General features: G+C 30.1%; 3 protein-coding genes across 5 annotated transcripts; 2 read left to right on the top strand and 1 right to left on the bottom strand.

Moving 5' to 3' along the window:
* Positions 1-278: 278 nt before the first annotated feature.
* Positions 279-1,604, top strand: LOC137832436 (oil body-associated protein 2C). The gene is made up of 4 exons (XM_068640600.2): positions 279-610; positions 701-783; positions 866-980; positions 1,144-1,604. Exons 1-4 carry the CDS (start codon positions 328-330, stop codon positions 1,398-1,400), a joined length of 738 nt encoding a protein of 245 aa, XP_068496701.1. The 5' UTR covers positions 279-327; the 3' UTR covers positions 1,401-1,604.
* Positions 1,605-6,943: 5,339 nt separating this feature from the next.
* LOC150027380 (uncharacterized) lies at positions 6,944-7,378 on the bottom strand. The gene is made up of 2 exons (XM_090303062.1): positions 7,259-7,378; positions 6,944-7,176 (listed from the first exon to the last, which is right to left on the bottom strand). Exons 1-2 carry the CDS (start codon positions 7,317-7,319, stop codon positions 7,007-7,009), a joined length of 231 nt encoding a protein of 76 aa, XP_090159188.1. The 5' UTR covers positions 7,320-7,378; the 3' UTR covers positions 6,944-7,006.
* A 1,452-nt stretch (positions 7,379-8,830) lies between these two features.
* Positions 8,831-16,623, top strand: LOC137832435 (Integrin-linked protein kinase family). Of its 3 annotated transcripts, none has more exons than XM_068640599.1 (12): positions 8,831-9,542; positions 11,188-11,262; positions 11,390-11,485; positions 12,141-12,226; positions 12,313-12,433; positions 12,545-12,624; positions 13,831-13,893; positions 14,012-14,118; positions 14,285-14,370; positions 14,743-14,864; positions 15,807-15,918; positions 16,210-16,623. In XM_068640599.1, the coding sequence occupies exons 1-12, from the start codon at positions 9,228-9,230 to the stop codon at positions 16,312-16,314; spliced, it is 1,368 nt and encodes a 455-aa protein (XP_068496700.1). In that variant the 5' UTR covers positions 8,831-9,227; the 3' UTR covers positions 16,315-16,623. The 3 variants fall into 3 exon arrangements, 1 of the variants encoding a protein (XP_068496700.1); XR_016521336.1 differs by having other exon boundaries at positions 8,949-9,542; positions 14,012-14,177; XR_016521337.1 differs by lacking the exon at positions 14,012-14,118 and having other exon boundaries at positions 8,949-9,542.
* The last annotated feature ends 614 nt before the right edge of the window (positions 16,624-17,237 follow it).

Here is a 17,237-nt window from a genome sequence, read left to right as displayed (position 1 = left end):
AGAGTTCTTTTATTTTTTATAATGTCATACTATATTTTGTGATAGTAAATGGATTTGTTGACTTCTACTACCCTAAGAGCTCCAACTAGTTATTACATAGTCTTACCATAAGGCAACAGAGTCTCTCCAAACTCAGCCACGTAATCATAGCTGCATGTCCACGTGGAACCAAAACCTCTACACTCAGCCACGTAGCCATCGCTGCATGTCCACGTGGAACCAAAGGCTCAATCCACGTTCTCCATCTCGGGCTTATATATACAGGTCACGATGGGAAGAGATTCCACACGATTTAGATAATAGATTGGGTTAAACTTGCAACAGTTAATGGCCTCCTCCGACAAGTCACCGGAACCGACGCCAGCGAAGGGTCCAGAGCCAACTCCGGGGAAGGCGATGGGGGTGGGGCAGCATATGATCGACAAGGGTGCAATGATGATACAGTCACTGGAACCCATAAAGCAGATATGTCACCACGCGTGTTCCTTCGCCATCTATAGCCATGACATGTCCCGCCAGATACAGACTCACCACTATTGCTCCAGACTCCACCAAAACTTCCTTCAATGCGCCGTCTACGATTCTGATGAATCCGATGCTCGTCTCCTCGGTCTTCTTCTTTCTTTTCTCTCTCTTTTTGCTTCAACTTTCACAAAACTCAATATCTGTTTTTTTAATGTTTTGGTTGTGTGTGTGATAGGTGTGGAGTATATTATTTCTGATGATATCTTTGAAACTATGCCTCCGGAGGAACAGAAACTTTGGCATTCTCATGCTTACGAGGTTTATTCTGAGCTTCTGCTTTGCTTGCATGCGTTTTTTCTTTGGAGTTGAGATTTTCTGAAGGATGATTTGGACGTTGCAGATCAAATCGGGTCTCTGGGTGAACCCCAGAGTTCCAGAGGTTATTGCGATGCCGGAGCTCGAAAACCTTGCCAAAACTTACGGCAAATTCTGGTGTACGTGGCAGGCTGACAGAGGTATGCATACACAGAAATAATTTGATTCTGTTTTGAGTTTTTTTTGTTACAGAGTGATGATTGTTTGAGAACAGACAAATTTATACTCTTATATTCAATAATTGAATTTATATTTTAATTATATGCATGGATTGTGAGATGTTGGTGAAAATGAGAAATGCAGGGGATAGACTTCCTATGGGTGCACCTGCACTGATGATGTCTCCACAGGCAGTGGGTCCTGGTGTGGTGAGGCCAGAACTGGTGGTTGAGAGGGATGCCAAGTACATTATTTCCTCAGAGAGCCTGAAAAGCTCAAGGTTGGAGATTCCTGAACCAGAGATGATCAACCCCTTGGCTGACTATTGGAAGCAGCATGGCAAAGGATTTGCCATTGATATTGAGGAGACTCGGATGAAGTTGAGGGCACCTTTTCCTTGACTCAATCAATATACCAACTCTTTCTCTGATTTTTTAGTTAATAAATCAGAATTATGCAATTTTACATTCAGGGAATAAGCAAATGTCTGAAGTGTTTGCTCCACCCAACTTTACATATATGTTAAGTGGGTTATATTTGAAGGTAATGACATAGGTTTTTGTTAAAGAGGAGAAATTATTATGTGGTATAACCATTTGCCTGCCAATTAATCTTCTCTATATTTACCTAGTTTATAATTATTTTACTTAATCTAACTCGTCCTAAATTATTAGATTAAGAAATAAAGTGTTTTTGGAATAATTCTCTCTTTATATTCTTACAATACAAATTAATGGATAGATCTCTTTGTAACATCCGGAATTTTGTCTCCTAAACTTTTAGGTTTACATTTTAGCTTATTCATCAATTGTTCAACAAGGAAAATTTCAAAAGTTTAGTAATTTGTAAGCCCTTCAAAAGAGATAATATTAATTTAAAATATTAATATTAATTTAAACCTTTTTTTCGCTTCTTCCGTCCTTTGAACTCGAACATCTTGTCCTATTCAAATTAAATTATCTTTCCAAATATTAACAACACTAACAAATTAAAACCACTCTAACAAATTAAAAACATATATTTAAGTGTCAGATCAATGTTAGCGAATGTCTTCAGTTTTATGTTGTTACATTTGTTTCACTGAAGATAAAAAAAGTACATAATTATATTTTTAACTCTTAAATTTGTGGATGAATACGTTTGTTTCATTGAAGATGAAAAATTTAATATCTAAAACTTAAAACATATAAATATACAGTTATTGAAATCAAATGCATATATTTTTTTGTTCTTTTTTTACTTTTTTAAAATGGTGATTACTAACACATTCATGATATTCAATTTAAATTCAGTAATGTTGGTTGTGACTCATTATGATTTTGGTTTTTTAATAGGTTTTATCAAAATAAGTATACTTACTATAGTATTGAACTTGTGGTTAATGATTTCTTTTCGAAAGCGAAAAAGAAGGTGAAATAAATTAGTTTTAGTTGAAATGTGTGATTTCATGCACTTATTTTCTTTTCTTATTTCCATTTTGTAGTAGTATTTTGTGTTTGAAGTTATTCAATTTTTGTAATTTGATTTTCTAACATATACTAAAGTATCAATCATTATATAATTTTATAAATATAACCAATTTAAAATATATGCTTCGTTTTACAATTTATTTTAATCTATTAATTTCTTTTTGACGTATTTGAAATAAAATTTTGATTCATTTGTTTCTTAAAATTCATGATATTTCATGATGGATAATTTAAAAATCTATGTTTCGTTTTACAATTTAATTTAATCTATTAATTTCTTTTTGCCGTATTTGAAATAGAATTTTGATTCATTTGTCTCTTAAAACTCATTATATTTTTTATGATGGATAAAAATGTTGTTGGAATCTCATTTTAACATAAGTACAGTTTATAACAAAAGATAACTACAATCTAATTTATAATATATCAGTATTGATTTTATGATAATAATTTAGATTTTAGTATACAAATGAGAATAATCTTTATTTTTATAAGTGAGAATAATCTTTATTTTATAAATTATTTTTTATAAGTGAAAATAATTTTTATCTTATAAATTGATTTTTTAAATGAAAATAATCTTTACCTTATAAATTATTAAGAATCACTTAAGTTAGATTTACAATGAAAATAATTTTATCTTAAAGTATCTTCATATTTTATAATTTAAAAATTATACATACAATATATCCATATCGTGTCAAAGTCGTGACGACAGTAGAAATTGAATAAATTTTTATAATTTATGATGAACTACTTAATTATTTGTCAATTCAATTCAAACATATGTAATATTAAGAATGGAAAAATTATTTCTTTAAATATGATTGAAAATGATCAAATATGATTGAATTAGTGTCTGTGTATCGATAGGAAAAAAATACTATAAATTGTAATAACGTTAATGGAATATATAACTTGCTTTATTCTATTAAATATTCAGAGAAATATTCCATTAATTTTATACAATTTTATAAAAGTATTACTGTCCTAAAGAAACCTTTACGTGAATTAATATAATGCCATGGATATTATCTAATGAGAATATGTGTTTGATTTCAATCTTGTAAGAAAGTTTAACAAATAATTGACAGTAAATAACAATAAAAATAATGAATTTGGTTTAATGGGTATTTTTATTGCATAGTTTTGGAGCCCAGCACCACAATAAGTTTAAAGATAAGAAATATAAGAGCTCATGCAGCGGGTGGAGGACCGTGATAAGGTCCTCAATAGAAAGATCCATCAGATGAACTCAAACGGCGAGGTGGCGGTGGAGAAGTCTCATAGCGTGGAGGACCGTGATAAGGTCCTGAAGACAAAGATCCATAAGATGAACCCATCAAACGGCGAGGTGGCGGTGGAGAAGTCTCATAACGAGGAGGACCATGATAAGGTCCTGAAGACAAAGTTTTGATGACAGATGAACTGAAACCATGATGAGGAGGTGGTGGTGGCGAAAGCTCGTAATGTGGAGGGCCACGATGGGGTCCGGAAGAAAAAGATCCGAAAAATACACCACGGTTGTTAGGAGGCCGCAACCCTTCGGAGACGGAGTTTTCTGCAGCAAGGGCAGAACCTAAAGCAATGACACACACAAGTGCCACTTTCAAAGCACTCTCACAAATGTTTCTCTTAGCCATCATCTTTCCTTCCTTTCAAACCTTAGACTCTGCTCCTTAAATAACTTCATAATTCATTAAATAGAACTGTTCACAATCAATTCTCATCAATTTATATTTAATTTTATCTCTTCATATGTTGAATGTCAATTAAACTTTTTGAAACTGTTAGTCAATTTTTTTTAAAAAAATATTATTGATAATAACTATATATGTTGGCTCATATTAACAATTATGATAAAATTAAAAAAATAATATATGCATAAAATATCTTTGCTATTGTTCAATCACAATTAAACAATTGTTCAAATGTATGAATTATAATATATTTAGTATATTAATTTAAAATCTAGATAAACTTTTATAACTAATTAGATACTAATTTATAAATTATTTATTAATAATAAAATTTAATTTATATATCAATAATTTATTTAGTTATTATAATAATATTTAATTTAGTCAATATAGTAACTATTTTTTTATCTTTAAAATTTGTTTTTATTATGTAAATATAATAAAGATGAACAATTGAATTCCAATAATCTAATCAGATTAATTCTCCTTTGCATAGCAATAATAAAATTCTATGATATTGATGCACATCATTACCATCATTATGTATTTACCTGTTTTGGATGTTATCTTATTGGACTTTTAGTTTTAGAAGTTTTGACCTCTCGGAGATTTGAACTAATTCATTATCTTTGCTTAATAATTTTTTCTTATTCATCTTTTCAGCCTATAACTTAGAAACTAAATTAGCTTGTTTTAATAATTTAGTTTATGGTTCATCACTTCACTACAAGAAAATCATGAAATAGAAACCAATTTTAGAGATAAAAAATAATTAGTTGCTATAGTGACTAAATTAGAGACCATTTTAGGAACTAAATAAATTTTTGATTTCTAAATTAGTTTATATTATTGTTAAATTGATATCTAATTAACAACTAAGATTTTTGTTACCAAATTTAGAATCTAAATAATTGGTAGTTAAAACCTGAGTAGCTAATTAAATATCAATTTATAAACTATTTCACAATAATAGAAACTAATTTAGAAATCATTTTTTTTTTAATTTCTAAAATTGTATCTAATTTAATTACCATTACAACTAATTATATTGGTCTCTAAAAATTGTAACTTTGTTTTGATTTTAGTTTACACTAAAAATTACTTGATATTAATAATTATCCTTTAATGGTAAGACTGGAAAGAGTGTCCCACCCCCACACTTTCATTTTCTTTCATTCTTCTCAACTTACACTTTCTCTCTCTATTTCTCTCTCTTCTCTCTTTATTTTCTCTTTAATAACTCATCTATTTCAAAATCTAATCACACTATGCTATAATTTAGGAGTTAAAATACATTTCTACCTTATCAGATTTATAAATAGATTAAGTTTATTTTTTATTCTAAATATATCTTATTATCTATTTTTCTCTATGATTTAATCATTAATCTTGACGGGAATAGTCGAGAAAAGTGTTCCTCTTAACTTATTTTTACCATATAGTAAAATTTGGTAATATTTGGATAACTTGCTATAGGTTCCGAAATTTTGAAGTGATTCCCCTGAGGTAGAATTTCCATTAATGGATTTTTAGGTAAGGAAAACTAAGTTTAACTTTCAATAGTACCTTAAGCTAAAAGATCTGAATGTGAAGGGGACGATGGTTCCAAGTTTCAATTTCTGTTGCGGAGATGTTAGTTGATAAAATTGTTTGATTTTATGTTGTGTGAATATGTATAAATATTATATTTTGATAGTTTGAAAGTTAAATATTATTTTTTTATGTCAGAAAAGTTCTTGAATGGTATGAATTCTTAAATGTTATGTGATTGAATGATACATATTATATATGAATGATGAATTTGGTAATGAAATTTTATATGATAACATTTAAATAAATGTTTATAAATGATTAGTTTGATTGTTTTTTTTTTTATGAATTGGATATTTTATGAAATTTCTTTTCATTAGCTTACTCTTAATTTTCTTGTTGTATTTGAACTACGATTATTTTTGTACTACGTACACGAACAGATGATCATACATGTGTCAGAGGGTTTGGAGGACTTTGGGATAATTATGAATCTTATATTTCTTTATTTATTTTTCAATTATCTTTCTTAAATTTATTTAGTGGGGTTCTTTCTAACTTCGTTTCATTAATTTATTTATGTTTACTTCATTTAGTTTATTTATAATTATGTATAGATTGCAACGGATCTTGAGGAGGCGCGATAAAGATGTTTTTGTCCGTGCTATTGAGGTCAATGATGAGAGGGTTAGAGTTGGGAGGAAGAGGAGAGAGAAAAGGGTTCATAATTTTCAAAAATTGGATTGAGCATGAGAATGAAACTCTCATGGAGGAGAATGAAGGGAGAAAACAAAAGAGTGAAATACATCCTAAATTATACATAGATACATATATTCATAATCAATTTACCCGTCACATCATTATTAATTTAATGTTGTTTGAGTCAATTTAACATAAAATATTAAATTATTTATTATTAATATTAAATGAGTTTTATGATTATAAATAAAAATAAAAATCTAATATGACTTTTTAGTTTAAACTTGGGACATCCAACATAAAAACAAATTGACTAAACTTTTAAAAGTGTCGTAACTACTATAACTTAATAATATAATTTACAAATTTAGTATTACTTTATTAACTTTTGGTGGTTCAATAATAAATGTTTTAAAACGTTTTTAATGCGATAAAGTAATTATTATATACGCACTTGGTGTTTGAATATGCGTTAATTTTTTATTTTTTTGACAAACAAACATGTATAATTGAAACATGAGAGCATGAGGAAGTTGAACATAAAAAGTTATTAATTTATAAAATATTATTCATAATTTCCGTTATATCGGAAAAGAAGCAAGACATTGACTAGAAGGGTTTGTTGTGTTTTTGATCCATTTTTGTAGAATCGCAATTGCAAAGGCAATATCCATTAAGACACAGCGTAGGGCAACTTGGGCGATGCTGACAATATCTACCACAATCTTTGTTCGCTTTGCATTGACCTCCATTTACAGCAAAAGCTTGCTGCATAAAACCTGAAAGTAAAATAATAATAACAAATTCATATGTTCCAAGTATTTATATATATTGATTGGCAGAAAAGAAGTGGGGAAATACCAGAGGCAACCAGAAACAGGAACATAAAGAGTGCCAATTGATGAACTGAAGCTTTCGCCATTCTATCTTCAGGATTTTTGCTGCAAGGAATATGCTCTATGATAAGAACTTTTCTCTTTCGACTGCGATTCAAATGCTGTCACATGCAACATATTTATAATGCCTTATTAATAATTTTTAATCGTTTTGTTTTATATAAACTTTTTATAATTCTACCTTTATTTAATATATCTCATTTTATTAATACAATAAAGTATTTTGTTATTTTATATGAATCATTTAAAAATAAATTTTTAATTTTGTGAGACAATTTTTTATATATAAAATAATTTTTAATTTTTTTAATTTATTATTTTAAGCATAAAAAACATACACTTATTCTCATTCAATTTCACATCAAATCTTACATATTAAATAAATGAACATTTATTTTCAATTATTTTTTCGACTCTATTTCAAGTAACTATATTATTTGATAAAATTATCATTCTTTTCTATCTATCATCAAGTAATCCTTACTTTAATGTGAATTTCATCATATTTTAATTTTAAAATTATTAAGAATAGAAAAGAAAAAACTTATAGAAAAAAGTAACTCAAATTAAAAAATAAATTAATTAATCAAATCATATTTTTTTTACATGTTATCTTTTTAATTTCGATGTTATGTGTCTTGTTTCCGATTGTATTTATAATATTTATAATGTACTTATTAAAATATGCTTTAATGTCTAATTGACTCTCTAAAAATAATTCAGTTTTTTCAATTTGTTATAAGTGGGTTCAGACAGTTCAGGTCTTAAATTCAGGGTCATTTATTATTTGGTATAAATATTTATTATTTGGTCACAGTTAGGCTATTTTTCATGGAATAATTATTACATATTTATTTTCACGATTTCTTTTCATATCTTTTATAAAAATTCATATTTTAGTAATATTTTGTTCACTTATTAAGAACTTATTTTTATCAAAATAAAAATAATTGATAATAAAAATTATTAGTGTTTTTTTTACTAAATAATTAGTAATTAAAATTTTGATAATTAATTAAATATTAATTTAAAAACTATTTAACAATAATATAAACTAATTTAAAAATAAATAAAAAAAAGTTTATTTTTTAAGATTTTTAATTTAGTTACTATAATAATTAATTATTTTTTATTTTTAAAAATAGTTTTTATATCATAATTTTTTTATTATATTATTAAAAATGATATTTTATAATTAATATAAAACTATATTGATTAACTTTTATTATTTTAATTGAAAATATATGAAATAACAAAATTCTCATCATAATTTTTTATAATTTTCATGTCATCATCTACAATGTCTTGTTTTGCTGTAATATATTATTAATATTGATGATTGATGGTTTATTCTTTTAATGCTCAGAGGTTGCTAACGATCGAAAATAATCAGCAGTATAGAGAAAATAGATATGCAATCAATTTCCTTATTTTTCTATTTTTGTATTTTTTGGTAATCTAACTTTTAAAAAGGAGTACCCAAATTTCAACGACCCTGCGGGTGAAAAGAAAAAAAGAAACATGTATCATAGACTATGCGTGTAGCACAAAAGTAACGGTCAAGATTTTCTGAAATATCTAAAGTCGTCAATTGGTTCCGCCGCCAGAGGCACACGTTAGTCAGATATCTCTCACTCACTCTTCTGTGCCGTGTTGGACGATACGCTGGCATTTCAGAATACGCGTGACGCGCTTAGCACAACGCGTAGAATCCACTGCATACTCGGAAGGCCGAATTCAAACATTCCACGTAGGACTGCGCTGACAAAAGTAAATCATCATCGATCGCAAGAGGCTCGGTCGGACGGGTAAAATTTTCAAAAAGCAAAGCGAAAAGAGCTTCACCCAGTTTTCGTCCCTTTGAATTTTCCACCCCGAAACTTCAAGATCACATCTTTCTCGATCTGAACTTTCTGGGTTGCTTTGTTTTCGCCATGGAATCGAAAAACCCTGCGAGGTTTACGCTGGGGAAGCAGTCATCCCTTGCCCCAGAACGCCATAACGAAGGAGCAGAGCCTCAAAACGATGGAGACGCTGTTGATCAGGGTGTGAGGTTGATGTATTCGGCGTTTGAAGGTGATGTGGATGGTATTCGCGAGGTGTTGGAGTCTGGTGTGAATGTGAATTACAAGGATATTGATAATCGCACTGCTCTTCATGTCGCATCGTGTGAGGGCTACACTGTTGTCGCTGATTTGTTGCTCCAAAAAGGAGCTGAAGTTGACGCTGAAGATCGGTGGGGGAGCACGGTAACTTTACTTTTTTCTTTTTAATTCTTGATTTGGTTTAGTGTCAAAAGTGATTGTGCTTTGATGTTTGACAATGGCATGGTTTGGCTTTTAGTCTGACAAGGACAATAGGATTTGCCATAGATTTCGTACAGAAGATGCCTAAGGTTTGGCTTAAGCGATCAGGGTTGTTGTATCTGGATTTAGTGTTGTTTGACTAGTCAAATGATATATCGTTTAGGGTGGATTCGTTCTGTATGCCTAAAAAAACGGATTGCATGTAGTGGATTGTAGAATAAGTTAGAGGCAGTTTTTGTTAACATGATTGTTGTTGCAATTTGCCCGGGCGCTTGATTAATTGTTTAGGCGTGAATTTCTTGGAGCAAGTTTAAGATACGTTCTTCTCTTACCAAGATGAGATTGATGCCTTGATCTTACATTCGGTTGTGATCACCATTTATTCTGAAGGTTACTAGAATCTTACTATTCAGGCTTCAAGATTTAAATCCTACTCGCAACAATTTGACTACATGTTGACTCGTTTCATAAGATGAATCACAAATGATTTTTAATCTCATAATTCACGAATGAATCAATGCCATTTTTTCATGTTAATAACAGAGTTCAACCAGTTTGTTAATTGAAAAAGAATTGAAGAAATATTTTTGAACTTATCCATTTGATTATTTTGCTATTTTATTTATCAATCTTAGTCAATGCATGCACTCTATTTGACTATTTCAACGCTTAGTTTCCATTCTTACAAAGTGAAGGTATCACAAACTCTGATATACTAATAATTTTGTTTTATGAGACTTATGGTTAAGTTGTTTTATCTATTTTTAGTTTAAAATTATTAGACTGAACACTATAAATAATTTATATGATGCATTTGAAGTTATTTTTCATTGGCTTTGAATCTTGTGATGCAAAGAAAATTATGATTCACAATTCAAAAAATTAGCTTGGTGATGATTAAATGTCAATTTGATACCAAACTTAAAGTGGAGCAGATGGTGCGCACTAGCATGCATCTGTTTGGCAGTGTTTTTGAAAGAAGATACTTCTGCTGCACGTTGACTTATCACTTGCCTGCTTGAAAAATTAGTATGATGGGAGTAAATCTCAAGAAGATAAAAGCAATTCGATACTTTGAAAATAGGATCGGTCTTGTGCTGCAGACTATATTAGGTTTCTAGTTACATTCTGCTTGAAGTGTTGAGCTATTACTCGTGATTGTGCTTATCCTTAATTTAACTCCAAATGAAGTGATAAATAGATTCAACTGTATTGTGTTTTTCTTCTAACCTTTTTTAGTAATCTGTTCTTATGTTCCTTCTTTCCTCTCTATTAAAGAATACAGACAGAATTATCTCATTATTTGGTTAAAGTAAGAAGGGGTGCTCATATGTATAGAGTTTACCAAAATGATAAAAGAAAAGATACAATTGTATCATAAAAGGATAAAAAAGGGATTGTATCGTAAAAATATAATGAAAAGAGTACCAGCCTATCTATAATAGTTAACTAATTATCTTTAATACTCTTCTCTGTATTCTGTAATTACTGTTCCTGGGTCTTTTATATGGGCTTCCTTTTGAAAATAAAATACTCTCTTAGATATGTAATCATGGGTCTGATAATTAGTTTTGCATCTCTTAAACAGCCACTTGCAGATGCTATTTTTTATAAAAAAAATGATGTGATCAAACTATTGGAGAAGCATGGAGCAAAGCCACTGGTATGTGTGTATTTAGGATTGTAAATTATGAAGCTGTTGTATTTATTTGTTTTTACATATCAGATTTAGCTTTTATATTCTGCTTCTGGCTGTGATGTGAATACATGTTGTGATTATACTGTTTCAGATGGCCCCTATGCATGTTAATCATGCACGTGAAGTCCCAGAGTATGAAATCAATCCTAAAGAGCTCGATTTTACCAGCAGTGTGGAGATAACGAAGGTAAAAGCTTTTTTATTATTATTATTTACTGTCAATTAGGTCATTAATTCATAATAAATTCTATAATGACATTGGTGTGTTTGGATGTAGAATTTGAGACACTTCAATTTTTAAGTGAATTTAAAATATCATACATCAAAGTGACCTGTTTGGATATCAAATCCAAAGATTTTTAAGATAATGGGAATTTTTATAAGGAGTTCTTCTTCAAGTAAATCCCAAAAAGAGGGAGTTTCAAATAAATTCTAAAAGAAGGAATTTTAAATAGCACAATATGAAATTTGAATATGATGGAAACTAAAATACTTAATCAAACCAAAGAGTTTGAAATATTCAAACAGAGTATTTTAAAAAATGAAGGAAATTTTATAGAAGTAATTAAATTCCTGTGCCACCTTATTATCCTTCATTAGATTTACAACATTAGTTGATGATTTTGCAAGTTCTATTAAATAGCTATGATTGTATAGTATTGAAACCAGCCAATTCCTTTTTCTCAAGGAATTTGACTACTATTGAATATGTAGACCCAGCTCGCAGATTCACTTAAATTTTTCGTGTTTGTGTGTACATAATTACTTAATTGCGTGAATAATATTCAATTTCATTGCTTCTAAATGACTTTTGTTTCTGCTAATCTTTCCTGAATTTGCAGGGGACTTTCTGTAGTGCATTGTGGCGTGGAACAGAGGTTGCAGTAAAAAAGCTTGGGGAGGAGGTACTTAGTGACGAGGAGAAAGTGTGAGTTGCTCTCACAAACCTTGTGCACAAATTGTTACATTTTGTTGCATAATTTCATGATAATTAATTTACTTGGTCTTGCTCAGGAAGGCTTTCAGAGATGAGCTTGCTCTGTTCCAGAAGATCCGGCATCCAAATGTCATCCAATTTCTGGGTGCTGTGACTCAGAGCAGTCCAATGATGATTGTGACAGAATATCTTCCCAAGGTTTTTTGTCCCACAACTCTATGGAACATGATTTCTTGGAAAGTTTGTTGAAGTTTAACAGTAATGTGACAAAATGTTGCTTTCTTGATCTCATTTCACCATGTCGTGCAGGGAGATCTTTGCGATTTCTTGAAAAGAAAGGGAGCTTTGAAACCATCAACAGCTGTGAGATATGCACTTGATATTGCTAGGTATTTGACGACACTCATGCATTGATTTTATCTGGGTTCTACTGTTTGTAGCATCTAGTCTCACAATCAGCTTTCTTTCCCTCGCTCTACCAAGGGGTTATTTTAAAATTGTGATTTTATTTTGATTGGTGCTTGTGAGTTTTATTAGTTATGTAGAAGATCAGCAGAAACTATAGGATATTTTTCATTATAAAATTTTCATCAATATTTTATACGTACAGATCTAGTTATCCCCTGTTTTCCTTGTTGTATATGTTTGCATGAAAACTGACTTTGGTGAAATATTTAATTTTAAATTATGTTAGAAACGTATGTAATTTTTAGTATGTATTATAGTGGATTGGTTGTTTTTAGCTACTATTTTTCGGTTAATCACCCGTTTTAAATTTCTAGAGCACTATGTCGTTCATTTTTTGCCACACTTTACATAGTTGATCTCAAGCCTTCATAAAAGAGGAAGATCGTGTTTGGAAATTGCGGAAAACTTTGAACCCTTTATGGCACATATTAGATGATAAATATGATAAGATTGAGTTAGAAAGTCCACCTTTTAATAGATTCCTTGCCCTAGTAGCTAGCATTTTCAATATAAGGGAAATGGAGAAGAATTTGTCTGAGAATTTAGAAAGTAACAAACTCAAGATAAAATCAACTAAGGGTGTATGATTTTTGTCATATAAGAAGTAAATAAATGAATATATGGATTACCATTGAAGTCTATGCTTAATTGGGTTATGTAATGATCTGATCTTTTGTTCAGTAACATAACTGCATCAATATAGATAGAGAGAAAAATCGAATAGGATCTAAGTGGCTAAATGGTTTTGGCTCACAAATTCTCAGTCCTTTCTATATGACCCACAAAGAAAAAGTTATTAATTTGATGAAAAGGTATTCAATTTATTTTTGAAAGATACCTCCGTCATTGATACATAATTCTCTCAACTGAGCAGTTTTGCTATATAAACTTTCACTGGTTACATGTCATTCATGGAATTTTGTTTTAGGAGTTTTATGACTAACATTTCTCATGGATTCATTCTTGCTGGAGAAAAGTCCGTGGATGTTAAACACAAGAAAATCCATTTAATGTAAATTATATTTAGCTGAGACATTTGTTGGGTTCTGATAATGATCTGCTCCTTTTTTTCTGTCTTTTGGTCTATTAAGTGTACTCAATACCACTTTTTATTTGAAATTATGCAGGGGAGTGGGCTATTTGCATGAAAATAAGCCATCACCTATTATTCACCGTGATCTTGAACCTTCGTAAGTTTTTTTTCCCCAACTGTATATTCTTTTATGTGAAGTCCGTGTGTGTCTGGTTTAATTGTCTGATACAATCTACACTTTTTTTTATCAATGTTGCTTATGAGTAAGCTAACAGTAATATATTGCGGGATGATTCTGGGCACCTAAAAGTTGCAGACTTTGGAGTTAGCAAGTTGCTGGCAGTTAAAGATGACAGGCCTCTAACTTGCCAAGAAACTTCCTGTGGGTGCTGCTTTTCTTCAGAACTGTCATTAATGCACACTTGAAATATCTGAAATGCTGTATTCTCTTATTCATGGGGCACTTGAAAATACTTTCATTATTGTGACATTTCCATGTCCTGTTCATTTTCTGAAACTCTGAATTTTTTATTTACTTTTGCTCATAGGCCGGTATGTGGCTCCAGAAGTTTTCAAACAAGAAGAATATGACACCAAAGTGGATGTATTTTCATTTGCACTAATTCTACAAGAGGTAACTATTTTTGTTCCTTCATCTACGCTAATAAAAGCTACACATTATAAAATATTTATGGCAATTGTTATTGTTGCTTTGGTCCATCTATTTTGTTGTATCCATATACTGTATGAGACCTTTCCTGACTACCAGTTGAATTGGCCTACATTGTTTTTCCTTGAAAATCAACTATGTAGAATTTTAATAACCTTTTAACTTGGTTATTTACTTCTCTTTCCCTTCAAAACCCAATCTCTCCAACAATATGATTAGCATGTTTTTCTGCTATCGAGTTTCTACTAATATTTATTGGTTTGATGGAATTATTGTAGCTTTGTGTGAATGTTAAGCTGGAGTCACTATTGATGCTTCTTATGTGTTATGTTTTAGATGATTGAAGGCTGCCCTCCTTTTTCTGCAAAGCAAAAAGATGAAGTTCCTAAGGTGTATGCTGCCAAAGAGCGTCCACCTTTTCGAGCTCCAGCCAAGCGTTACTCCTGTGGAATTAGAGAGTAAGTCATCTATGTTTCTTGGATTATTTTTTCAATGTCCAGTGATTTCATTTTCCTGAGAAAATCTAAAGGATGTTAACCTATTTCCTGATCTTAACATGCATCATACAATCTTTTTGTTAATAAGCTTTCTAGCTAGCTATACATTATTATGCCAATGTTTGGTAAAAAATAATTGAAAAGTTAATTGACGGTTCAGAAGTAAATCTCTTTCTGAAAGTTGGAATTTATCTGTTAGCTAGATCATTGAAGCAAAAACATTTGACTAAAGTTAGCTATTGAACTATTTATCATTTTAAAATCACATAAAAAAGAACATGGGTAAATGTATTTTTTATGTAAATTCTAGTTTTTAAAGCAACATTTTATTTTTAGGTAATTATAGTTTTAAATTTTTAGTTAATTTAAAATTCTTATAATTTTATTTGAAATCTAAAACGTTTTATTGAAATATCAAAATAATAGTGTAATATTAAAATAGAATTTTTATTAAGTAAGCAGTAAATAAAGAGTTTCATTAAATACTGAGGATAAAAATGGAATAATAGCAAGTTATAAGCTCAAATGTGACTTCTAAGTAAGAAAATGACAACAACAACTTTATCTGGTTACAACTTGTGGGATAAAGTAGCAAGGATTACATGTTTTTTAATAATTTCATTCAGTATCTTTCTTGGTTTCCTTCTACCTTTTTTTATGGGGCTAAAAACCGTGTAATCTACTCTTTTCACCGAATGTGGTCACTATGCTATTGCATGCATCACTCATATTACTATTTTGCTTGTTTTGTGTTATGTTTTGTCCCTCCTCTTGTGTGAGCATGAACCTATAAACAGTACTTCTGATTGAACATAATATTTGCCAATTCTCTCTCATTTGATAATGATTCATTACACTGTTTAATTCTGCTGATGTCTAATGAATAATGATATATGCTTATAGACTGATTGAGGAGTGCTGGAATGAGAATCCAGCCCAGAGGCCAACATTTAGGCAGATTATAACAAGGCTGGAGTTCATCTACAACACAATTGGTCAAAAAAGACGTTGGAAGGTTATCCTCTCTCTTACATAACATTCCCCTCTCCCCTGCATAAGATATTTACGCTTGCATCTGCTTGTTCAAAACTGTGTACAATGGACTAGTTGAGGTCATTATTTGTCATCATATAGTTGAGTGATTTTGGTATTTTAATGGAGGGTACCATCCATAATTTATCAACTAAGTTTACTGTTGGTTGTATGCCAATATAAGCAATTGGCAACTCACACTTATTTGAACAGCTTTGAGTGATTACAGAACATGTGGAGGATTTGTAACATTGACACTGTTCGTAACATGCAGGTTAGGCCATTGAAATGCTTCCAAAATCTGGAAGCCTTGTTGAAGAGACATGATTCAAATGGAAGTAGTCGTGGTTCATCTCGCTCTAAATCCAGTAGAATATAAAGGAGAACAATGGTCTTGTCTTAAAGATGAAGAAAAACAAGCAAATTTGATTTCTTGAGTTGGGGCTCTGCGACTCTTTCACGTGTGTATTTTTCAAGATTCTTCATGCTTCTCCATTATTTCTTTCCAATTACATTATATATAGAATTGTATGTAACATTCTAGGAACTTGCTCCTTCTCATGTACATTATGTATTGTGTATTATGTACCCAGACATTTTTGTTATGTAATTTTTGGTTCTCACTGCAGAACCAAACACACAATAAGATGATAAATAAATACTACTGTTGTTTTTGTCATATAAAAAATAAGTTATAGGATTAAAAAACATTTATTTATTTTTATTTAGAAAAAACAAAAGAAGCAATACATTACGTGAGTAAGTGATCATGGAGAAAAATAGTAACACTTGGGTTTTTTGTTAAAATATTTTTTTGTAAGCACTTTTAGAAAAAAAAAAGATATTTTTTTTTGTAAATTAAAATTAGTCTATAAATAACTTAGTCTGTAAATAATTTTTTTTCAAAATCAAAATTTTAATATATGTGTAATGTTGTTTTAATATATAGCGAAATTGATTTTGTAGATTTTTTAGTTAAAAATGTAGAAATGGAAATTTACCTTAACAAATTCCAAATGCAACACAAGAAAATAACAGCCATGGTGTTGTTGTTATAGCAGCACTGCCCCCGTTTATTTTCTTTAATATATATAAGAAACATTTTGGTGGTGCAAATAGAAACACCTGACATAATTCATTTACAAGAGTAAATGGGTCATATTTTTGGGGTTCAATTTTAAGAGAGGCATTAGGTTTAGGACTGTTTCTCTCCTGATAATCCACAATATAGACCAAAAATACCATTTTGTCCTTTAAAAAATAAATTATCATTTGAAAGCTATTTTTAGATATAGAAATATT

The sequence above is a fragment of the Phaseolus vulgaris genome, chromosome 6, assembly GCF_051622355.1.
Source record: "Phaseolus vulgaris cultivar YP4 chromosome 6, ASM5162235v1, whole genome shotgun sequence".
Classification (NCBI taxonomy): domain Eukaryota; kingdom Viridiplantae; phylum Streptophyta; class Magnoliopsida; order Fabales; family Fabaceae; genus Phaseolus; species Phaseolus vulgaris.
This window is presented reverse-complemented; position numbering and strand designations above follow the sequence as displayed.

Excerpts from the sequence above, each read along its gene's own strand:
- LOC137832436 (XM_068640600.2), top strand. The coding sequence starts at position 328 with ATGGCCTCCTCCGACAAGTCACCGGAACCGACGCCAGCGAAGGGTCCA. Across the intron at positions 611-700 it reads ATCCGATGCTCGTCTCCTCG|GTGTGGAGTATATTATTTCT; the intron begins GTCTTCTTCTTT and ends TGTGTGTGATAG. Across the intron at positions 981-1,143 it reads TACGTGGCAGGCTGACAGAG|GGGATAGACTTCCTATGGGT; the intron begins GTATGCATACAC and ends TGAGAAATGCAG.
- LOC150027380 (XM_090303062.1), bottom strand. The coding sequence starts at position 7,319 with ATGGCGAAAGCTTCAGTTCATCAATTGGCACTCTTTATGTTCCTGTTT. Across the intron at positions 7,177-7,258 it reads CCTGTTTCTGGTTGCCTCTG|GTTTTATGCAGCAAGCTTTT; the intron begins GTATTTCCCCAC and ends TTTTACTTTCAG.
- LOC137832435 (XM_068640599.1), top strand. The coding sequence starts at position 9,228 with ATGGAATCGAAAAACCCTGCGAGGTTTACGCTGGGGAAGCAGTCATCC. Across the intron at positions 12,227-12,312 it reads CTTAGTGACGAGGAGAAAGT|GAAGGCTTTCAGAGATGAGC; the intron begins GTGAGTTGCTCT and ends GGTCTTGCTCAG. Across the intron at positions 15,919-16,209 it reads GTCAAAAAAGACGTTGGAAG|GTTAGGCCATTGAAATGCTT; the intron begins GTTATCCTCTCT and ends CGTAACATGCAG.